At 43.9% G+C, this 23919-nt stretch overlaps 9 protein-coding genes across 9 annotated transcripts in view; 7 read left to right on the forward strand and 2 right to left on the reverse strand.

Annotated features, from left to right (window-relative positions):
• LOC126558621 (serine/threonine-protein phosphatase 4 catalytic subunit) overlaps positions 1 to 23919 on the forward strand; it is a 161615-nt gene that overhangs the window by 41512 nt on the left and 96184 nt on the right. The window lies entirely within an intron of this gene.
• On the forward strand, positions 507 to 1961 carry LOC126559835 (uncharacterized). Its single transcript, XM_050216008.1, has 4 exons — positions 507 to 706; positions 791 to 955; positions 1019 to 1187; positions 1257 to 1961. Exons 1-4 carry the CDS (start codon positions 507 to 509, stop codon positions 1959 to 1961), a joined length of 1239 nt encoding a protein of 412 aa, XP_050071965.1.
• LOC126567199 (uncharacterized) lies at positions 2156 to 3557 on the reverse strand. The gene is made up of 4 exons (XM_050223430.1): positions 3211 to 3557; positions 2969 to 3137; positions 2612 to 2902; positions 2156 to 2554 (listed from the first exon to the last, which is right to left on the reverse strand). The coding sequence occupies exons 1-4, from the start codon at positions 3555 to 3557 to the stop codon at positions 2156 to 2158; spliced, it is 1206 nt and encodes a 401-aa protein (XP_050079387.1).
• LOC126567200 (uncharacterized) lies at positions 4234 to 5593 on the reverse strand. The gene is made up of 3 exons (XM_050223431.1): positions 5060 to 5593; positions 4473 to 4986; positions 4234 to 4406 (listed from the first exon to the last, which is right to left on the reverse strand). Exons 1-3 carry the CDS (start codon positions 5591 to 5593, stop codon positions 4234 to 4236), a joined length of 1221 nt encoding a protein of 406 aa, XP_050079388.1.
• On the forward strand, positions 6464 to 7806 carry LOC126567202 (uncharacterized). Its single transcript, XM_050223432.1, has 3 exons — positions 6464 to 6834; positions 6898 to 7060; positions 7123 to 7806. Exons 1-3 carry the CDS (start codon positions 6464 to 6466, stop codon positions 7804 to 7806), a joined length of 1218 nt encoding a protein of 405 aa, XP_050079389.1.
• Positions 8903 to 10323, forward strand: LOC126559832 (uncharacterized). The gene is made up of 4 exons (XM_050216004.1): positions 8903 to 9287; positions 9355 to 9517; positions 9582 to 10086; positions 10151 to 10323. Exons 1-4 carry the CDS (start codon positions 8920 to 8922, stop codon positions 10321 to 10323), a joined length of 1209 nt encoding a protein of 402 aa, XP_050071961.1. The 5' UTR covers positions 8903 to 8919.
• On the forward strand, positions 11123 to 12524 carry LOC126558261 (uncharacterized). Its single transcript, XM_050214240.1, has 4 exons — positions 11123 to 11496; positions 11558 to 11720; positions 11779 to 12286; positions 12355 to 12524. Exons 1-4 carry the CDS (start codon positions 11123 to 11125, stop codon positions 12522 to 12524), a joined length of 1215 nt encoding a protein of 404 aa, XP_050070197.1.
• On the forward strand, positions 13907 to 23697 carry LOC126567203 (uncharacterized). The gene is made up of 13 exons (XM_050223433.1): positions 13907 to 14280; positions 14343 to 14505; positions 14567 to 15074; positions 15150 to 15322; positions 16968 to 17046; positions 19896 to 20253; positions 20316 to 20478; positions 20542 to 21049; positions 21125 to 21219; positions 22204 to 22743; positions 22831 to 23124; positions 23202 to 23418; positions 23507 to 23697. The coding sequence occupies exons 1-13, from the start codon at positions 13907 to 13909 to the stop codon at positions 23695 to 23697; spliced, it is 3663 nt and encodes a 1220-aa protein (XP_050079390.1).
• Positions 19880 to 21298, forward strand: LOC126559847 (uncharacterized). Its single transcript, XM_050216020.1, has 4 exons — positions 19880 to 20253; positions 20316 to 20478; positions 20542 to 21049; positions 21125 to 21298. The coding sequence occupies exons 1-4, from the start codon at positions 19880 to 19882 to the stop codon at positions 21292 to 21294; spliced, it is 1215 nt and encodes a 404-aa protein (XP_050071977.1). The 3' UTR covers positions 21295 to 21298.

A 23919-nucleotide genomic window follows, 5' to 3' on the forward strand; every position in this document is an offset into this window, starting at 1 on the left:
CTCCCCTTTTTTTTCAAGCAACAATCGCAATGCAGCACAAAAAAAGGGGTGAGTTTTCGCGTGTGTTGGTGTGATGGTACCAAGTGCTTTGCTTTTTGGCCACGAGCGATGAAACGAGCGACCTGGCAAACGGTGGCCAATTATCTGTGTATGACAGAACAGTTTCGTAGTCGTGTGTCGTAGCGTGGTCAGTCCCAAATATTCGATTGATTGTACGCTTCCTATTTCACCAGTTGCCAAATATCGTGCACTGAGAAGAAGAACGTTCGTTACATGGAGAGAGAAGCATTGTACTGTGAGAAATTGGTGGATAGCGCCCCTGGTACAAGAAACCGGCACGTATCGGCAGTACGCTGTTGTTATCTCTGTGTACCATGGTGATTGTCCGTCTCTATCGGGGCTATATTTGACACGAGGACACAGCCAACTATTTAAATTACTCGCCCAGAATAGCGGATTGAATCATTCCAGTGCAGGAACACAGGTGCTCCACAGGTTTAGCGACAATGGATCCGACCACACTCGAAGAAAAGTATCCCTTCCTCACCAAGGACTACCTGCAGGGTATATTGCGGCGGGAACAGTGTGAGAGTGCCATCATCGTGGACAGCTTCAAGGTGATCGCACCGTTGGCGAAGGGTGAAAACTACTCTAGTGACATCCTACGGGTGACGGTAAACTATACGACCGGAAGCCACAATCACAGGTTTGGCCCAGAGATTGTTAGCGTTGGGGAAAAACCGCAAACGAATGGCTCCTATTTCACCGTCTTTGTTTTTTTAATTGGCAGAACACAGTCGTACATCATCAAGGTGTCGTTCGCGAGGGATGAGGATGCAGATCTGCTCGATGCGTACGATGTGTTCAAGCGCGAGATTGCGGCGTACGATGTCGTTATGCCTAAAGTCGAACAGTTGCTAAGCTCGATCGGATACTGCAAACGATTAGCACCGGCGTAAGGCCTCGATATCAATATCGCTTTAATGGGTGGAATTAAATTTCTCATTCTACTCCACAGTGCTCATGCAATCCATCCCACAACGATCAAGCATTTTGTGTTTGAGGATTTGTCTCTACAAGGATATAAGCCCGTCGGACGATCGGGTGGCTTAAACTTTCGCCAACTTCAACTTGTGCTGGAAAAAATCGCCAAATTCCATGCTGCTACAGCCATCCTGTACAGTATTGTAAGCATTTTGTAACTTCCTTTCTCAGGACCCTCCTAATACCGAACTGTACATCCTTCCATTTTGCAGGACGAGGAAAGCATGGCATCACACCATTACCGCAACATTAGCGAAGATGTGCCCCATTTTTATCCACTCTTCCAGAACAGCGTGGTAGCGTGCGGTGAACAGGCTTCCAATTGGCCCACAACCAAGGGTAGAATAGCGGACAAGTTACGTGCACTGGAGAAAACGATCATCGCTAAAGGATGCCGGGTGTACACCCGTTGCGAAACGGACTTTAACGTCCTCAACCACGGCGACCTGTGGGTGAACAATGTAATGCTTAAAACGGAACCAAACGGAAAACCGATCGATGCGATACTGGTGGACTATGCGACCGGTTTCTTCGGTTCACCGGCGATCGATCTCAGCTATCTACTTTTTACATCGGCCGCAAACGAGGTGACCGTGGAAGACTTTGACCTGCTGCTTCAACACTATCATGCGGAGCTGGTGGATACGCTAACCAAGCTAAAGTATAGCAAAAAGGTGCCTACCCTGCTTGACATACAGATTGAGATGCTGCGGAAAGGACACAATGGGGTTATGTTTTCTACCTTCCTGATACCGCTCCGACTGTTGGAGGATACATCCAACGCTGATCTGGGTGGGTTGTTGGGCAAAACGGAGGAAGCGATCTCGTTTCGGAAAAGACTCTTTTCACATCCCAAGTATCAGGATCGCATGGAGTATTTATTAAATTTTTTCGATCGAAAAGGCTATCTGGATTGAGTGTGGAATTGGCAGTACAGCACAGTGGAAATTGGGGGTCCTTATCACATTGAATCTGCTGACCGGGACGCGATCCTAGAGTCACCACAGCAGATAAAACCTGATCACCTGATCCTGCACAAATAAACACAGCTTTAAATACACCCAAAATTTGTGTGTCCCCTTTATTATATTGCAGTCAAATTTCTGGCGCTTTACTCTAGGAATCCTTTGTACAGAAAATATGGCAACAGTGGTTTGATTATCTCCTGGTACTCTTCCTGGTTGTACAACTGACGACGGTAGGCACGCGCATCCTCCTCATTACCGTACACGTTGAAGCTTTGGTTGTAGTCGGCGAACAAAAATGGTATGAAACAGATCGCCAAAACGACCTCCAGAAATCCTGCCCGCTGTAGGTCACAGTTTATATCGAGCAGGCTGGGAACCCGTCCCATGTAACCGACAGTGTCCAGTGTACGCGTAAACTCCCGATGGTACAGCTGTATCAACTGGTGCCGCTGTGTGTCACGTGTCTCACGGTTGCAGATAAAGTAAAGGAAGTAAAGAAGATCCACTGCCGGTGTGGTCCAGCAGCTAAGCTGGAAATCGTACTGCACAGGGAAGGTATATAAGGAAATTGCATGGCCAAGTATACCCGCCATACTTACGAAAACTACATCCTGCACACGTTGCTCGGAACCGAACTTGAACAGCATGTTGTTGTAATGGAAATCTCCGTGGTTGAGTACACTGTAGTCAAATCCACGAGCCCGGTATATTGCGGCACCTCGTTCAATGAACGTTGGTTGAAGATTTTTCAATCGCTGCGCGTACTTGTCGTAACCGTCCCAGTGCGACAGTTCCTCCGCAAAGATGGTAAAGTTGTCCAACATAAACCGAACACCTTCGGAGGGTTTCTGCTTGAACAGCCCATTGTTTAGAGCATCCAGTTTGCTTGCCTGTTAATTGAAATACAGAAGATTATAGTTTGTGCAGCGAAATGTCTTGTAAAGCTACCAACATACCGCACTAGTGTTGGTCAAGCTGTACGATGTAGCGTGAAATTGAGCCAATTTAAGCAGCACGACCTTAGCATCATCCACCGCAAGCAGCTTGCTACTATGCACAAACTGATGACTCGTCAAGTCCTCCAGCATCAGATGCGGGACTGGTTCGTTGGCAGAATAAATAAGTCTACAAAAACAAAAAAACATCCAAACCGGTTCACATCAAATATCGAGTTCCAAAGCGCCACATTCTCACCTACCTTGGACCAAAGGGTGTCTCCACACCTTCACCGAGCAGCGCGTTCATCTTCGTCAGATAGTCACGGTACACCTTCAGCTCGGTATCAAACGTCAGCTCATCCGCCAAACTGTTCACCTTCGAGGCGATCAGCTTAACGATCACTTTGATTGTTTCCGTCTTTCCACGGCTCCGGAAGCTCACGCACGCACGATAGATCGTACTAGCGTACTGCTGTGCTACATTACCATGCACTGCCAGATGAACGTCCTCCACCTCAAGCGATCGATCGGCGGTGTATTGGGAAAGCGCTTTTTGAAACAATGGCCCATTGAGCCAGCTGGTGGGATCCTTGCTGGTTATCTGCATCCTGTACACTTGGAATGAGCCAAATTGTAACGCGACACGAAAAGTGAAATGGAAGCTTGGAACTGTGTTTTAATTTTCTCGAACGCGGCCAGATATTGGGCCGGTGTATCTTATCAGACTAATTTCTTCCATCGCATCCACCAGTACATGGTATATAGGTTTAATATTGTGCTATTAAAGTGTGCAGTAAAAACAGGTCCCAAGATAACTTTTTATTGCACTCAGCTGATACTCGTCTACGGTATTGGGCATATGTACACAGATATTTTCGATTGTTTTGAGAAGCTGGGTTGATAAACAAGGTGCCTGTTTGATATTGAAATCGAACTGTACTGGGTGTGGTTGACTTTTAAAAGTTCATGTACTAAACACGACGCTAGTAGCATGCGTCACGACGAAACAATAGCCGGGAGCACGTGCAAATTTGAAGCCCAAACATATGGTCCATCACGTGAAATGGAATTGACGAATGTAATGCCAGGTTGCACGTAATTGCCTGCATATCAAATGCGATCCATATCTGGAAACCATTTGCCTTTTATCAAGTTACGGAGTAACATTCGGTCTTGCATATTTATATATTTGTTTTCGATTAAGAAATAACACAAATAAAAAAACTTATCTTTACACATATTATTAAGTCATGTTTGTATTCGAAAATCGCTTCTTTTCGGTTCTATTCCAGGAGTCCCTTGTGCAAGTAGGTGGGCAAGAGCGATTTCATAAGCGCTTGATAGTCTTCACTTTCCAGTCCCAAATTGCCCACCTCTCCACTGGCAAGCTTTTCTGGGGGAATTTTACTGAAATCGAAAAATCTGAACTGCAGGAAACAGGTGTAGTGTAGAATATCTGCCAATGAAAGTAAGAACAAAACTCGTTATCCACATGACGTTACTGGCACTTTCTTCCACTTACCAAGGAATCCGTTTCGCAGCAGCTCGATCTGGAGATCGAGCATTGTCGGGATGTAGCCTAGATATCCGAGCGCTTTCAGTGTACCAACAAACTCAGCATGGTAGAAGGAAATCAGATCGTCCTTATGTGCGGCCTTCACCTTGTAATGTACGATGTTGTTCAGCAGGTAGTAGAGATCGATTGCCGGTGTCGACCAACAGGAGGCTTGGAAATCGAGGAAACGCGTATCAACAATTGCACCCTCATCGTTGAAGTGATGGAGCAGATTTTTCGCATGAAAATCTCCATGGTTCAGCACATTGTATACCCGGCCCGGTGTTTTGCAGCTGTAGATGTTGTGCAACCGATCGCAATAGTCGGCAGCGACACGCTCGAACGGTACTACAAACTGTTCGCAACCGTCCCAGGTTCGCAGCGCCTCAATGAAAGCTGTCAAATTTTTACCAAACATCCAGTCAAGCACTGGGTGTTTTTTCTCGAACACATCCGTTTGGAAACTTTCAAAATCGGTCTTCTGTTGAATTAAAAGGACAAAGGAAGGGGTTAGTAATAGCCACAAAAATGCGCTGTCAAATGCGAGTACTTACATTTTTGCTCAGATAGAACGAAGCCGCATGGAACCGGGCGATCGCGATCGTGACCGGTTTCGCTTCTTCGAAACTTTCGATCAGATCGTGTCCCTTCCAACCTGCGGGTGTGAGATCTTCCAGTATGATGGTCGGATGTGGCACTGCACTAACGTGAACACACTTGGGAAGCTGTACCGGACGTTCATTGTCCTCCAAAATGCGTTCCATTTTGGGCAAAAATTCGCCATACATTTTAAGCTCCGTTTTAAACAAATTCGAATCCATCGACTCGGCTATAACTCCCTTTTCGGGCAGTAATTTTACCACCAATCGTTTGACACCATTCTGCTTAGCACCCTCGTACTGCACGGTTAGACGAAACAGTTGACTAGCCAGGTATTCACCCGGTTTTCCGACCGGTGTACTCTCGACACTGACAACGTGCAAATCTCGATCACCTTCCGATTTGCGTAGAACCGTTTCCAAATAGCCGTTGTTGAGCCATTCTGGCGGCGTGGCCGGTTTCGTTTCGGTTGTGGTAGCGTCACCCATTTTTTTTCTATCCAAACACTATTATTCGAGCCCCAAAAGTGCTGCGTAATGTTGTAACACGTTAGATTGTGATTGAACGGTCCGTGCGTTCAAACTTACACTGAAGGTGACTCCCAAAAACCGGTTAGCTTTTATACGGTCGACTAGCAGGGGTGCTGTGTAATCGATGATGACGATGGTACCCTACCATGCTCTTGCTGGTGGTCTTATCTGTTTGGTGGTGTCGATCCCGGCCGGCTTCAGCGAGTTCCATATTTGTACAGGGGTACGAAACCATACAGTGGGAAATCCTTTGCGGAAATGGTGATTAGTGGTGAGCAGAGTCATCGTATGCAGTAAAAAAAACGAGGGCACGTTTCATTGCCATTTTTGGCACGAGCGACTTTGACACCTTTGCCTGTTATTCGTGGAATTCGGGGACTGCATCTGCTATGTTTAGGGTGATTCATTTCTGTTGTTGTGGAGTTTGATTAAAGTGCAAACTTAAGATCATGCCACATTGCTTCGCTTGACATGTTACACTGTGTGCTGCAGGTTATAGCGTCGTATCGTAAATAAATGAAGTTCATCCAATAACACTATCTATTTTCTCTCCGTGATGGCCGAGGCACCATCGGCAGGGAGTCTGATGAAAATTGTTTCACACGTTACAACAATACTGTCCGATGTACATTTACGAGCATCTTATCATCAATTCTATCACGATACTATTCCCAATGGCACAGCAGATAGCCCTCGGTAGAGGGGCTAGATCCAGCGCAAGTTATAAATACTCCCCAAATACGATTCGAAGCTACCGTGTAGTGTGTTACGATCGAGCAGTGTACTTTGTGAGGTTATTCGTTCAATAGCGTTCGCCAGCCATCTACCATGCAGTGTCCAAGCGATGAACGTGACGTTCCTTCCTGGTTGAATGATGATTTCTTTCTGCAAGTGATACGAGACTTTACCCATGATTCCAGGGCACGACTGTGTCATGGATGTAAGTTGCGTGCCGGTACAAAACCCGGTGAACATTTCGCAAGTGTCATGTACCGAACGACGATCCACTATCGATGCCATCAGGGAAAGGAAGCTTCGCTGGACGTGATCATGAAGATTAAACCATACCAGGCTGGTCTGAAGAAGGACGTACTCGAAGGTGGAGATCTTTTTTCAAAAGAAATACACATCTACAGCAAAGTGTTGCCAGAGATGAAGAGGAAATTGGCGGAGATTGGTGAGACATTCAATTACCCAAGGTGAGTGGCGATCTATAGTTCTTATAATTCAGCATTAGGCTAAAAAATAATTGTTTTTTGCAGGTTTGTATATGCATCAGACACCCCTTATACCATTCTGATATTGGAAGACGTTAGTGGACAAGGGTGGAATACGGGAGGCTATCTAACATCGTTGGAGGACGTTATACCAGCAATTAAATCCATTGCTAAATTTCACGCTGCATCCGTCGTGATGGAGCACGAGGTACGATTCATCATGTTGCGATTCTCTCTAGATTCCGTTAAATTTCGCTTCTCTATTTTCAGGACTCATCCTTCAGTACCCAACATCGCTGCAATGTGGCTGAAAAGTTTAAATCCCTAGACGGAATGTTAGCGAAAAGCTTTAAGGATCTGTTGGACTTCATGCGAACAACGCAAGGATTTGAGCATTTGATTAAACCCGTTGAAAATCAACAACGAAAATTGCTTGATAATCTCGTGCAAAGTTATGCCCCATCGTCCGATTGTCTCAATGTACTGGTTCATGGAGATTTCCATTCGAAAAATTTACTCCACCAACATGCACCGGACGGACGGGTGAGGGACACGATGTTAATCGACTACCAAATTTGTAGCTGGACAACACCGGCAGTCGACCTGTACTATCTGCTCGATACAATCGTCGAGCAAGGTGTAAAGGAACAGCATCGGGAAACGATGATCTATCTGTACTATGAAGAGTTTCGGCGCCTTTTGCTCCAGCTCGGATGGCTCGGACGTATTACCTCACTGCAGGAGTTACACATGGAGTTACTTCGCAAAGGTGCGCTTGAGTTGTTCCATTACGTAGCTCTGTATCCGTATCGATTTATCGATCGTTCGAAGATCGATTTTGAAGCGCTTCTGTCCGGCAAGGGAAGCAATCCCGCCGCCAGCAGTCCTGTTTACCGTCGTGTGATGCACGAAGTACTGACAAGGTTCCTCTATCAGGGTGTGATGGATGTTTAGTGTTTGTGGACAGAGCTAACCACGTGAGCTCGTGCAGGAGCGTAAAATATGTGCGTGGAAGAAAGAAAATAAACAATAACAATTACATAACGTTATCTTATCGCAATTTTGCTTGTGATTGAACACACATTAAACATTGTTGATGTAAGCAAACATAACGGTGCGTGGTGGTAGTAAGCTTGGCGAATGCAGTTGTGAATAAGGTCTCCGAGACCTTAGGCAGTATCGTTAAACTTAAACATGAAAAGTTTGTTCTATTCATTTTGTAATTTTAAAACTATTCTTCTGAAACATTAGACCAGATCTACATTTAGATAGATAGATTGCAATCAATTATAAAATGTTCGTGTTTAATCCTACAATTCTTCTTTTAACCTATGTATCTACAAAATACATAAAATAGACAGAATAGACAGAACATCTTACCGAAACCAGCATGGAATTTTTAAAGCAAAAAAAATAATAATTTAACCTTTTTGAAATTAGTACTGGAACTTCAAATTCAAATTGGTACTATAAATCAGATGTCGACGATTTCCAAACGTCAAACTTGAGCAAGTTTTGACGTTTTTTTTTAGTTCTCCACAGGACCGCTCAAATTTAACTAAATGTATTTATATCTTTAGATAGCTTCTTCTTTTTCTTGGCTTAGCGATCTGATAGATCATGCCAGTTATCTAATGGAGACATATTGATACATCGTTTTTGGTTAGTCAGGTACTGTCGTGTTAAGACCGGCGTCACTGTTTCCTTTATCACCCAAGAAAAAGGTTCCATTGTGCTATTAACAATTGATTATCAGTCTTTAAATGTTTTAAGTGTATTTACAATCTTTCCAAATCTGCAAAACATGTGAACGATGCTGTAATTTTTATCGCTGTATGCCAAAATTCACACATATTGTGAAAAGTTCTATTTATTTATCTCTTCAAATGCCGCATTCCTTCACAACCACACGCTTCCAAAGCATACAAAATATTGTGGCCGAAAGCTATTGAGACACTACGATGATTATCAAGCGCCGCTAAATACCGCTCAGCTCCCATCACTCTTGGTTAGTGTGCATTGGGTGTTATTTCGCTTGGCATACGTGCAGTAGAATCGTTCCTAATTATGGAGTTCAATCACGATGAACTTTCGTCGCCAGGTTGGTTAAATGATGAGTTTTTCCAGCATGTTTTGTGCGAGTACGAACGTGATCCGAAGGTTCGGTTGGTGGATACGTGTGTGCTACGGCCTGGCACAAAAGCTGGTGATCATTTTGCGAGCGTTATGTACCGAACGACGGTACGTTACCAGATCGGAGGCGTAGAGAAATCGATCAACCTCATCATGAAGATAAAACCAGTTTCGGAAGGGTTGAAGAAAGAGCTTCTCGAGGAAGAGGATTTTTTCGGCAAAGAAATACGAATGTACACCCAGGTGCTTCCCGAGATGGCAAGACTGATGGAAAGCATCGGCGAGGAGTATAAGTATCCAAAGTACTGTGTGAAAATTGTCTAGCAACGGTCCGGTTTGCTGTAAAATAATACTCTCAATGTAATACAGCTTGATCTTCGCATCCAAAACTCCTCACACGATAATTATCCTGGAAGATTTAAGTCCCCAGGGCTGGACCATGAAAGGTTTGCTCAAAAGCTTCGAGGAAATGCAACCAACGATCGATGCCATCGCAAAATTTCATGCCGCGTCTGTAGTAATGCAAGCGAATGTAACTTGTGTGGAGAATACCTTTCCTAGTGCTGTTACTAACTAGTAAAATTATTAATTTTTAGGATCCGGATTTTGCGGCTGTGTATCGGTGCACGATCGCCGATACGTTGTGTTCGATGCGAAGCATGACCGATGCCTGTTTCCATTCGTTTGTACGCTTTCTACGTGATACGTTGGAGCTTTCCGAGCTGGTTGAACCGGTGGAAAAGTTCCACCAAAGGATCGATGACAGTTTACGTGCGGCCTATGCAACTAGCGAATCGTGTGCCAATGTGTTGATACATGGGGATTTTCATTTTAAAAACTTACTCCATCTTCAGGCAGGAGAGCGAATTGTTGAGACAATGTTTGTGGACTATCAGATGTGTAGCTGGAGCTCGCAGATGGTAGATTTGTTCTATCTCACGTACATGATACCGGAGCAATCGGTGAAAACCAGCCATCGAGATGCAATCATCCATCGGTATTTTGGCAAATTTAGTAGTGTGCTTCGTCGATTGAACTATAGTGGAAAGATTCCAACCTTAACCGAGTTACACGCGGAAATGCTACGAAAAGGGGAGCTTGGTAAATGGAAATGGTAAAGGGAACTTTGCGCTAATATGTAACATGACTCCATTTCGTTTTACAGAACTGTTCCATTACATCGTATTTTCCTCCTTTCGGTATACGGACTTATCCAAGGTGGACTCCGAGGCCTTCTTTCTGGGACGTATCGAGAATCCTGCACTGCAGCTGGAAGAGTTTAAAGAAACGATCAAGACGGAATTGCCAAGATTTTTGCACCGTGGCATAATAGAATAGAGTGTGTGTGGTCCTTAGTGATACATGATTTCTCAAAAAATTTTAGAAACACAAGAAAGCAAGAAAGATGTAAAAATTTAAAATTAATGATGTGCTTAAACCACGTTCAGATATATGAGTTTTGCACTAACTGTGCCATTCTCTAAAATTCAAAAGCAAAATGTATTAATATATTAATCTCATCTTTGGCTTATACGAACATACATTCATTACAATAAAATAAAATAACTTTCTGTATTTACGTTCATACAATATTACACAATTACCTATTATTTTCAAGTTCGTTACTGTTGCACCAGAGTGTTCGTTGTGGCTTAACACTGTGAGTTAAAATAGTAAAAATGAAACGGTTATTTGAAAGAACCCAAGGCAAAAAACGGAACCTAATCGATCGGATTTCTTACGGGTTGTATGAACATAACACATTCGTTCTCCGTTAAAATGTAGCCTACGAAACAAATTAAAGTCTTGGAGCGAAACGACCATGCTGCATGAGTGTAAATTGCGCACTTCCCTCAGATAGTACGCTCGTCAGTCAGATAGTACGCTCGATTGAGACTGTACGCAGTTTTGCTGAGAGTATTTGCAAACATTGTTTTAGATTTAAATTGTGGTGCAGATTTTCAAAATAAATATCATTAACTACGGGTTGGTGTTTATCTATGTTGATTAGGAACTGTGCTAGTAGTTAGCGTGGAAAGTTGATTTCCTATTTAAGTTGGAAACGTCTTGTACACCAATACAGTTTCGTTCCTTTTCCTCAGTGTAAACCATTCGATAAGAAAGGCACTGCTTAGAGATGGCGTACAGTCAAGACGAACTTGAAGCTCCGACCTGGTTGAATGATGAGTTCTTCTGCAATGTGATGCGTGAATCGAATAACGATCCAACGATCGAGCTCACGAGTGCGTGTGTTTTACGGCCGGGTACGAATAAAGGCGATCATTTCGCAAGTGTCATGTTCCGGACAACTGTGAAGTATCGATCCAAGCGTACGAAGGAGGAAAAATCTGTCAAGATCATTATGAAAACGAAACCGGAAGCAGAGGGTCTTAAGAAGGAGCTGCTTGACGATGATGGATTGTTTGCGATCGAAGTCGATATGTACAGCAAAACTCTACCAGAAATGGCACGAATGTTGAAGGAAATTGGAGAGGAGTACAAGTACCCACGGTATGTTTGGAGTATGTGAACAAGAAACGAAGCTGTTGTCAATTTACTGCTTGTGTTACAGATATTTTTATGGAACGCTGCAACCTCGACCTATTATTATTTTGGAGGATATCAGTGACCAGGGATGGGTGATGGGAGAAGTAATCGGCACTCTGGACGAAATGAAACCTCTAGTAAAAATTCTAGCAATGTTCCATGCTGCCTCCATGATGATAGAAAGCTCAGTAAGTGTTCACTGGTGGTATTCGTTAGTCTAGCGACTTATTATAGTTTTCCCGGTAGGATTCTACATTCGCTGCCAGGTACCGACATTCGATGGCCAATAAATTCATTGGTCTTGAGGGTCTGATCAAGAAAGGCTTTGGGGACTTGATGCAGCTAACGACGTCGTACCCGGAGTTCGCCCATTTTGCAAAACCGTTGGTGAAATATCAGGAAAACTTACCAACATTTTTTGATTCGCTGTTTAAATCATCCAAAACGTACCCAAACGTGCTGATACACGGCGATTGTCATGTTAAGAATATTTTGCACAAAATTGATTCTGCAGGACGAATTTCTGATACGATACTGCTGGACTATCAGATCTGTTGCTGGACATCACCTGCCATCGATCTGTACTATCTGCTGAGCCTAGTACCGGCACAAGAGGTTAAGGACAACCATCGATCGGAGCTGATATATTCATACTACCAACAGTACAGTGATCTATTGAAGCGGCTAGGCTTCAAAGGAAAGATACCATCCTTGTTAGACTTGCAGCTAGAGCTTTTGCGATATGCTGGACTTGGTGAGTATTGTGAGACATTATCATCTTCATCACTCTAATGTGATGTATTGTGTTAAACTCGTCCCTAGAATTGTTCCACTATGCTGTCTTCATGTCATTCCGCTATACGGATATTGTTCTGATCGATCTCGAGGCACTGCTGAAAGGGGAGATCCAGAATTCGGTCACGGAAAATCCAGAATATCGGAAGCTTATGTACCGAGAACTAACGCGATTCCTTCACCAAGGAACTTTATGAACATTATTTTATAGGTTTTGGTCCTAATAGTCAGGAATCATTATTGATTTGCATTATTGCAAGTTTTTTTGCAATTCAAACACAATATTTCAAGAGCACTTAGTGAAGTAAGATACGATTTTTAAAAATATAAGGACAAATAAACAACCAGATAGTTGAGAGTTATTTCCTTAGTTTTATTTCCTCAATTTTTTGCTTTTTTTTACCTTGTTTTATCTAATTTAGCGTCCCTATTGATCATTTGTACAACAATCAGTTATATTAAAAATGCGATCTGCCTACTAAAGTCTGTACGGTGTAGTAGATCGTCGAAGAGTGTAATTAGTAAAGCTGATCACAGCACATTAACATGTATGGGGCGAAATGCTTTACTTACCATTTTGCGGATGACGTAGAATTTCGTCTCTTGTTGGGCATACCTAAGTCCGTTTCATTTGATGCGACACACATGATAGAGTACATACTAGTTGTTTCTGCTTATTTTTTGCAATTTCTTGCATACGTTTTTAGTCTTTGGATATAGTTCTTCTTGGCTTAACGACCTGCGTTAAGCCGGCCATAGAATGCGGATCATCGATACCACGTAGTTTGATAGTCAGTCCTATCTACGGGGGGATGATTCGGTTGGGATTTAAACATCGGTCCTGCCGTTTAAAAAAAGGCGCCGCTGTCGCAATACCATTGCGAACCCTGCCCGGTTGGATATATTTTTTATTTATTTATTTATACTATTACGGCTTACCTTCGAATTGTCCTACCGCTTGTGGTGACAATATTGTTTATTGCATATATGAAATATTAACATGGCATTTCCTCCTTGTTATTTGCCTTATCCCGGGCATATTCGGTTGTAGCGGAGTTGTAAGAGTGAAGAAGCTGCTGATGATGATGTAGAGGTGATTGTTTTTGGTCCTGTGCTATTGCTGTAACTATTGCTTCTATTGGTGGTTGGTTGAATTCCGAATTCCGGCTATTGTGGTGTTGATACCATGCTAAAATAAGTGAAAAAAATCTCAAATTTCCTCCTACATGGTTGGTGTGCACCCTGGGATAGAAACCGGTGCACCCTGGGATAGATAGCGCCACGCGCACAGTAGCGACGATCATACTTCAATTGAGTTTCTTTCATTAATCATTGTTTTTGCTCGATGCTCGGACATTATGGTGCAAACTTATCTACTACGTTGGCGTACATACATAGGCACACACACATTAGTAATGTTAGAGATAAAAGAGCGTGTATAGCAGCGCTTTTCTATTTAAAGATGCGAGATTTCTCACAGCAAGGTCAGTTGCGTTGGGGTAGTTAAAGAAAACAGATCTCCGGCAGCAGTTGATTTGGGTTGGTCTGTGTCGTTTGCAAACAATTATAGTGATCCAAGATGACGTATAATCTAGACGAGTTAGAAGCTCCGGAATGGTTGAATGATGAGTTCTTCTGCAATGTGATGCGTGAATCGAATAATGATCCAACGATCGAGCTCACGAGTGCGTGTGTCTTACGGCCGGGTACGAACAAAGGTGATCATTATGCAAGTGTCATGTTCCGGACGACTGTAAAGTATCGATCAAAGCGCAACAATGAGGAGAAATCAGTCAACATCATCATGAAAACGAAACCGGAAGCAGAGGGTCTTAAGAAGGAGCTGCTTGACGATGATAGCCTGTTTGCGATTGAATTAGAAATGTACAGCAAAACTCTACCAGAAATGGCACGAATGTTGAAGGAAATTGGAGAGGAGTACAAGTTTCCGCGGTATGATGGAGAGTCTCAGAACGAAGAGAATGTGTTGTGAATGAGCTACTATCTCGTTGCAGATACATTTATGGAATGATGAAACCTCGAACCATCCTTATATTGGAGGACATCAGTGACCAGGGATGGGTGATGGGAGATTTTATCAGCACCTTTGATGACATGAAGCCGATTGTGAAAGATATAGCAATGTTCCATGCCGCATCGGTGATGATAGAAAGCTCAGTAAGGGAAAAAAGTGTGCAAAGATGACAACCATTAGTTCAACTGAAATTCCTTTTCGTAGGACTCCACGTTCGCTGGCAAGCATGCTTACTCCATGGGTGAAAAGTTCATGGCCTTCGAGGGAATGGTCAACAAAGGCTTTGGAGACTTAATGCAGCTGACCGCTTCATACCCGGAGTTTGCCCATTTTGCGGAACCCTTAGAGAAGTTTAAAGTGGGTGTCCGTGATTTTTACGTGTCGCTGTATAACTCTACCAAAACGTACCAGAACGTGTTGATACACGGTGATTTCCATAGCAAAAATATGCTGCACCAAGTCGATGCAGAAGGACGCCACACGGATACGATACTGTTGGACTATCAGATCTGTTGCTGGACTACACCTGCCATCGATCTGTACTATCTGCTGGATATGATACCAACGCAAGAGATTAAGGATAAACATAGGTCCGAGTTGATTTACATGTATTACCAGCAGTTTAGCGATCTGTTGAAGCGGTTAGGATTTTTGGGAAAGATTCCAAGCTTGTTGGATTTACAGATAGAGCTACTCCGATATGCAGGACTCGGTAAGTTGATTCTCCCGAGATAAATCAACGGATCAGTCTTACAACTAATCGATCGGAATATATTTGTCATTCCAGAATTGTTCCATTATGCGGTTTTCAGCAGCTTCCGGTACATGGATCAAAATGCAGTCGATATCGAGGGATTGCTCAAGGGTGAGGTCGACAATCCCGTGTTAAACAATCCTGAGTTCAAGAAGCTAATGCATTCCGAGTTATCAAGATTCCTGCATCAGGGGACGCTATCAAGTGTCTAGCCATATATAGTAGTGCAAAGTGAGCAGACATCGCGTATCGTCGCTATACGTCAGCGTGATATGATTGTGCTGCTGTTGGTCCGGGTCGATAACATTTTTGTGCTGCCGCTTGTGGGATCTGGGATAGGCCGCTTCTGTAATCGCAGAAGCGTGCCGGGACATAAGTTTTCCCATATCAAACTGCATAGATTCGCATCGTCATTGGAACGCGACCATTTTACGGTGTGTTGTCTCACGGCCGCGTGGCCTCACCGTTTTCGGCTGTTATGTGGTGTAATAGTTGATAACCGGGTATCTGCATTAAAACATCTCTGATAAGAAAACAAAGGAAAGGAGTTTTGTTTTGACTTTGTCGTTTAAAGCGTATATTTACTTATTAACTTTCTCACTCACTTATTTCTCAGGCAGTCTCACCGTTGTGCGTGAACAATAATCGTTTTGCGATCTTGGCCTGCTGTAGAATGACTCGAAACCGGTCACGGTCAAGCGTTGTCGTTTCAGTTTGGGCTTACGTAGCAGCGTAGCCTGTAGAATATAATTCATTGCATAATGCTGAGATCATCCTGTAGCTCGTCAAAGCTCGTCATTTAGCTGCTCTGCCCTCGTCAGATCAGACGAATTCACCAGTTATGAACAGAAGCCATATTACAAAACCGTACATCGTGGCACGTGTTGTGCTGATGGTTTAAAGGGTTACCTGTGTATACTATCTATGCAAATACCAGTGTAAATCAGCTGGGACGCTGGTATCACCATCATTTTGGTATTAGTCTCGTTGATCTCCAACATTACAGCGTTTGAACAAATTGGCAGAACTTTTGAACAAGTTGGCAAATTTGAGCTCCATGCTCAAATCCTCGATCATCTGACGCACCTGACGTGTGGGTCATTACCATTCTTCCAACCTATCGAGGTAGGTGGGGATTCCAAATGAGCTCATTGCGTTGTATAGTTTTGCTTGATTTAACTTGACATGGTGATACCCGCTGATGCTCGCTGGACAGTCCGTTGGGCGTACGGGGAAAAGATTCAGACCTGCTTCGATTAACAGGCCGGGGCCTGCACCGACTCTGTCAACGGTCCGCTATCATATCGCTATCATTGGTATACTATGTTTGATAGCTCTCTTTCACTTCCATTTCATTCACCATGTCGATTCGGTGGTCAGCAAAGCACGAGCTTAGTGTTGCCAAACGGGGGAATCGTAATTCTTCTGACCTTCTGATTGGACCCACAGCTCATTGGTCTAGTCAATGCTGGGGACTTGTTTGGCAATGGAGTTCCAGCTTCCGTTCTATCCCCCTACGTATTGAGATATCAGTTGCTTGGTAGAGGTCCCCTTCTACTAGATTTGCATTTGTTTTCTTTTTATGTATTCTCACCACACATTGAGGTCTTCCAGTGTGGCTATCCGTAATGATTTATCTGTTCTAATTTAATCTACTGTCTTTGCTCTTCATTTTGTTTTCCCTCCGTGTACGTTTCGATCATATTTCTTAATTAACGTTTCTGCAACTTCAAATTATTCGGTCGTACATTGGCTACATACCAAGTTTTGCATCGATGATTTTTTTTTTTCAGTCCTCGAAAATATCCTTCTCTTCTTCATCCATGATTTTTTCTTTTCTCATTTATTTAGAAAGGCTTTGAGTTTCTTGAACTACATTCGCCTCTCAAGGAGTTGGAACTAGCCCGTGTATCGGAAGCTTCGATATGTGGTAGGTTATCATACTGCACGACGAGAAAGTGACGAAATAGGAGCTGAGCGGAAGAGCTGGTTCCACAGGCTCAACTCATCTTTTGGAGAGCTTAGCATCTTACGTTCGTAGCAGTGTAAATTTGGTGTGCTTTGTGCTTTGCTACAACTTTCTTCTTCTTCTTCTTGACCTGCTCGGGATTGAGCACGTCGTGTCGACATGGTCAGGTCTCCAATCAGTTCCCAGGAAACTCGATCTAGGGCTGCAGTCCCCCATCCACGGCTGCATCCGATCTCCGACAGGTTAGACTCCACTTGATCCAGCCAACGAGCTCGCTGTGCTCCTCTACGCCTCGTGCCGAACGGGTCGCTGACGAGCACCTTCTTTGTGTGGCATGAGTCCGGCATCCTCATCACGTGCCCCAGCCATCGTATCCTTCAGGATTTAAATCTCGTCAGGATATCAGCACCGCCAAACAGCTCTGCTAGCTCGTTGTTCATTCTTCTTCGCCACACGCCCTGCTCGCACACACCGCTAAAGATAGTTCTTAGTACTCGCCGCTCGAAAATTGCGAGTGCGTTGGCGTCCTCCGTCAGCATAGTCCAAGACTAGCGACTCCGTATCGGACTCCGTAGCGGACTACCGTACGTATCAAGTTGCGGTAAATCGTACATTTCATGTGTTGTTGGAGTTTTCTGGATCGCAGGAGTTTGTGGAGTCTGTAGTAGGCACGATTCCCCTGAACAATGCGCCTTCGGATTTCGTTGCTTACGTTGTTATCCGAAGTTACGATCGTCTACCACCTCGAGATCGTCGCCGTCAACTGATACTTTGCTCGTTATAGAGTCGCCGTTATAGAGCCCGAGTCGGGCTCTATAACGGTCAGAATCTCCGGCAAGCAGGTATTTTGTCTTCGTCACATTGATGCTCAATCCAATTCTATTGGGCTCGCGTTTCTGTCGGGTGTACGCCTCGCACACCGCCGCAGTTGTCCGTCTGATGATGTCGATGTCATCCGCGAAATCAAGGAATTGGAGAGATCGGGTGAAAATCGTGCCCCGGATGTCGAAGCCCGCCCTTCGCATGACATTCTCCAGAGCGATGTTGAACAACAAACAGGAGAATCCTTCTCCTTGCCTCAGACCCCGGTGAGATTCGAACGATTCCGACAGGAAGCACCCCATTCATAGTGGCCTTTAGCAGCCGTACCAGCTTCCTAGGGAATCCGTACTGCTGCATGGTGTTCCAAAGTTCAATCCGATCTATGGTATCGTAGGCCGCCTTGAAGTCAATGAATAGGTGGTGCGTAGGGATTTGGTGCTCCCGGCATTTGTGGAGGATCTGCTGTAGAGTAAATATTTGGTCGGTTGTCGATTTGCCTCCAACAAATCCAGTTTGGTAGCTTCCGACGAAATCTGTAGCAAGGAACTCCAGTCTGCAGAAGAGTATTCGGGACAGAATCTTATAGGCAGCATTCAGGACTGTGATGGCCCGGAAGTTAGCATTGTCCATCCTGTCGCCCTTTTTGTACACCGGGTGTATGACACCCACACCCAAACATGTCGACTGTGTTGCTGATGGCTTGCTCCACCATACGCCAGTAGTCATTGAGGGTCATCGCCTCGGTGGTTGTGTCCTCCGGCAGCGCTTCGCCAAGCGTGTTTGCGAAGTCCCTCGTTGAGCTTAGGTCATTGAGCTAAGAAGAAGAATATACCACGTAGCCAAATTATTGGAAGAACGATTCAGATGGTATTTTATATCCGTTCCTTTCGTGTGCAACGCTGTAAATTATTCAATGGACGATACAGGGAAATGCAAATGATGATAGGGTTCGGCGAGCCAACTTTAGAAAATAGCGCAAGCGAATATTGTTATAGATACACCCAACACATTAGCAAATCAGCAGAAATAGATACAGGGTCAACAAAAATGGTTATGGAAGCACATGCAATTGGTATTGAAAATGAAATTGGACAGGTGGATTAAATTTTTCCATATCAATTGCACGCGCTACCATAACTGTTAATGGTGATTCTTTGTCTATTTTTGTTAATTTGCTTATGCATTGGGCGTTTTTATATCAATGGTCGTAGTTTCCATATTCGATTGCACTATTTTCAAAACATGGCTCCCCGCACGCTATGATTTGAATTTCCCTGTACTATTGCAAACGAATAACAGTTTCTCAGCGCTGGACATTGGTGTGCTAGTTTTTTTTGTGTGTATATTCGGGTGCTTGATTTACTGAACGTTAACGTGTAATGACATTGTATGAAGGGGCCTAGTTGAAATCTTGGTTGCTCTCTAATTAGAACTTGGACGGTCAAGGCTTTGTTTAAGAATTTTCATTGAATGACAAGCATTTTATTATATGTTCTTTTACATATTTGAAATATAAAACAAACGATGGTTTGCATGCATTATTTAATTATTATTGAGCCCTAATCACTACAAAGATGATATCCTGTAATGCACTGTCATGCGAAATTAAGCGATTGGTGTCATACTAGCGCTGGAATAGATAGCGCCACATGCACAGTAGTGACGATCAATTCCAATTAAGTTTCATTAATAGTTGTTTCTGCTTTACGCTTGACGCTGAGAAGTTGTAGTGGTGTGGTGGGGAAGCTTTTGAGTGGTTTAGCAAACTTATCTACTACGTTGGCATATGTACTTGAATAAAACAGCAATGGAAAAGATAAAAGAGCGTCTATAGCGGCGCTTTTCTATTTAAAGATGCGAGATTTCTCACAGCAATGGCCAGTTGCGTTGGGGTAGTTAAAGAAAACAGATCTCCGGCAGCAGTTGATTTGGGTTGGTCTGTGTCGTTTGCAAACAATTATAGTGATCCAAGATGACGTATAATCTAGACGAGTTAGAAGCTCCGGAGTGGTTGAATGATGAGTTCTTCTGCAATGTGATGCGTGAATCGAATAATGATCCAACGATCGAGCTCACGAGTGCGTGTGTTTTACGGCCGGGTACGAACAAAGGTGATCATTATGCAAGTGTCATGTTCCGGACGACTGTAAAGTATCGATCAAAGCGCAACAATGAGGAGAAATCAGTCAACATCATCATGAAAACGAAACCGGAAGCAGAAGGTCTTAAGAAGGAGCTGCTTGACGATGATAGCCTGTTTGCGATTGAATTAGAAATGTACAGCAAAACTCTACCAGAAATGGCAAGAATGTTGAAGGAAATTGGAGAGGAGTACAAGTTTCCGCGGTATGATGGAGAGTCTCAGAACGAAGAGAATGTGTTGTGAATGAGCTGCTATCTCGTTGCAGATACATTTATGGAATGCTGAAACCTCGAACCATCCTTATATTGGAGGACATCAGTGACCAGGGATGGGTGATGGGAGATTTTATCAGCACCTTTGATGACATGAAGCCGATAGTGAAAGATATAGCAATGTTCCATGCTGCATCCGTGATGATAGAAAGCTCAGTAAGGGGGGAAAAAACGTTTAACGATATCAACATCTATCTCAATTCAAGTTCTACCTTACAGAATCCTACATTTGCCGACATACATACTCACTCCATGGGTGAAAAGTTCATGGCCTTCGAGGGAATGATCAATAAAGGTTTTAGAGACATGATGCAGCTGACCGCTTCATACCCAGAGTTTGCCCATTTTGCGAAACCCTTAGAGAAGTTTAAGGCGAATCTTCGTGAGTTTTACGTTACTATCGATGATCCAACCAAAACGTACCAGAACGTGTTGATACACGGTGATTTTCATTATAAAAATATGCTGCACCAAGTCGATGCGGAAGGACGTCACACGGATACGATACTGTTGGACTATCAGATCTGTTGCTGGACTACACCTGCCATCGATCTGTACTATCTGCTGGATATGATACCAACGCAAGAGATTAAGGATAAACATAGGTCCGAGTTGATTTACATGTATTACCAGCAGTTTAGCGATTTGTTGAAGCGGTTAGGATTTTTGGGAAAGATTCCAAGCTTGTTGGATTTACAGATAGAGCTACTCCGATATGCAGGACTCGGTAAGTTGATTCTCCCGAGATAAATCAGCGGATCAGTCTAACAACTAATCGATCGGAATATATTTTTCGTTTCAGAATTGTTCCACTACGTCGTCTTCGACTCATTCCGATACTTGGATCAAAGTACAGTCGATATCGAGGGATTTCTGAAGGGTGAAATCGAGAATCCCGTGTTAAACAATCCCGAGTTCAAGAAGCTAATGCATACCGAGTTAACAAGATTCCTGCATCAGGGGACGTTATGAATTGTCTAGCCATATATGATGTGTTGAAGTGAGCAGACATCTGATATCATCGTGCCAAAAAGATATTCCTATATCAAACTGCACATCAATCTTAGAATCTAAACATGCTTGGAACGCTACTATTTTGCTGCAATAATACATCCCTAATAAGGAAGTAAAGGAATTGTATTTTACTCTCGAATCTATCAATGTAAGTGAATGTCTTGCAGCAAAAGATCAATTGATCAATGTAACCTTTTGACCATACCGAGTGATCCCACCTTACTTATGGTGATCAATTTTGTGAACTTATTTCGTTTGATTGTGTGAAATAGCAAATTTTCCTATTCGTCTCATACTTGAGGGTGTGTTTGATACCATCGGATCACCGGTAAACCCTTAACGATTCAGTGATCCGAAATAAACTGGCTTAAAGTCTCATCACAATAAAAGCTTGACCTTTACACACGGTAAACAAACCCTGCAGGAAGAAAATATAAATTTCGTTCCAACCCCAAAACAGCCTATCAGTGGTACAGGTGTATGTGTGCTATATTCATCCCCCCAGTTTTCTGTTACTCTGTTCAGGGTGTAATCTACTGGAGTCGTTCTGCACCATGCGTCGTCGATAAAGAAACGTGACGATGCGAGATGCACACCATATGATTCAATTCTGAGCCTCACCACATTATGTGGTAAATCTTTCTCCCCCCTCCGGTGGCCATCGTTGGACTGATGTTGGTGTAGGTTAACATCGTACGTCCGACGTACATATCTTTGTGAGGGTCCGTAGTTCAGCACAGCACCGGGCTGAAATTGATGCGTTTGTTTGTTACGGCCAGTTGTGAAAGAGCATCGCGAACAATCGCGTGTGTGCGGAGTTGTGAACGTTTTACAGTTACGGATATTTGTATCATTCGTTTCTAGTAGGGGAATTTATTCATCATGCAAGATCCAGCTCCGGAACTGGCGTGGATTAATCGGGATTATTTTACGCATGTACTGGAAACCTATCTGCACGCGGATGTTACCGTGGAGCGATACGAACTGGCTGCTGGATGTCCGGGTGGGCAGAATTTTATGAGCGCGATTGTACGCGCCACCGTCCATTACACGCTGCCCAGTACGGACCCGACCCGCCCAGAGACGGTGTCATTAATTGTGAAGACGAAGCTAGCTAACGCAGAGCTGGCTGAGGGAGCAGACCAGCTGAATGTGTTCGGTATCGAGAAAACCGTATACGGGCCCGTTTTGAAAGCTGTCCGGGAACTGCTGACCAGCTTCGGTGATTGTACACAATTTGCACCTCGATTTATCTACGAAGATGAACACGCGCTGGTACTGGAAGATTTAGCTGTTAAGGGTTATCGGCAGCCGGATCGGCGGGAACGGCTCGATCAGCACCACATGCGATTGATCGTGCAGAAGCTGGCGAAATTCCACGCTGCAACGGCTGTACTGGGTCGGAAGGTAGCTAATTCTCACGCCAACATCATCGGTTGACCGCTGCTCGTGGGATGTAACAGCCGTAGATTGATCAATGATGCCTAATTACAGAATCGTGACCTATTCAGCGGACTGGCAAGTACCAACTTTGCCAGCGAAGGGAATCCCATCCATCTGTTCTATGCGAACGCTATACAGCACTGTATCGATCAGACGGTGCGAGTTCCCGAGCTGTCGCAGTACACAGAATTTCTTCGTTCTTTCCTCGAGCAAGCCATAGAACGTGAGGCGCGAAGCTACGAATGTGACGAGTCGGGCTTCAACGTTCTTAACCATGGCGATATGTGGCTAAACAATTTGCTGTGGAAGTACGAAACGGACGGTATAGTCAGTGATGTGATTATGGTACTTTTTTTTTACGATTTAGGAGGAGAACCTTAAAGACCTGCAAAACATTTTACCCCTGTAATTATCCCTCTCAGGTGGATTACCAGGAAAGCTTCTACGGTTCGCCAGCGTTCGACCTAAACCACTTGCTGTACTCCTCGGCCAACAGTGTGATCCAGCGGGCGGGTTTTGACGATCTCGTACAGCTGTACACGGACGAGCTGTTGGGAGCGCTGCGGCAATTTAAATATGACGGTCCCCTGCCCGATTTAGCGCGCGTGCGAACGGAAATGGCATCAAAACGCGACCACGGTATGTGGCAACATTTGCATAAACATACGTAATATCGGCATAACAAAGCTAATCTCTGCTTCGGTCATGTTTTTCGCTTCATTTCTAGCACTCATCGTAACGACCTGCATTGTGCCACCGCTGATACTGGAAAATAGCGAGCTGGCCACACCGGAGAATATGCTCGGCGATCACGAGGAAGCTGTGCGTACGCGGGAGGAGATTTTTAGCAATCCAAAGTTTATTGAAATCCTTACCATTTTGTTACCGCGGCTGACGGTGGATGGGGTCAGTAGTTAAAGTGTTTGGAGCATACACCGCCAGTGGCTGTGTTCCAAACGAAACAGAAAAGGGAAAACTTTGAGTATTCTCCAGTATTTGTTGACGTTATAATGTCTACCCAACCGACCAAGGAATAAAATAATAGAAATAGTAGGTCACGTAAGTTTCTTGCAGAGCTCTTCTCGGATCATTTAGTCGAACAAATTTGATAGCTTCGATGTTCCGCACGGTGCGTTATCA

The sequence above is a fragment of the Anopheles maculipalpis genome, chromosome 2RL (genome assembly GCF_943734695.1).
Source record: "Anopheles maculipalpis chromosome 2RL, idAnoMacuDA_375_x, whole genome shotgun sequence".
NCBI classification, from domain to species: Eukaryota; Metazoa; Arthropoda; class Insecta; order Diptera; family Culicidae; genus Anopheles; species Anopheles maculipalpis.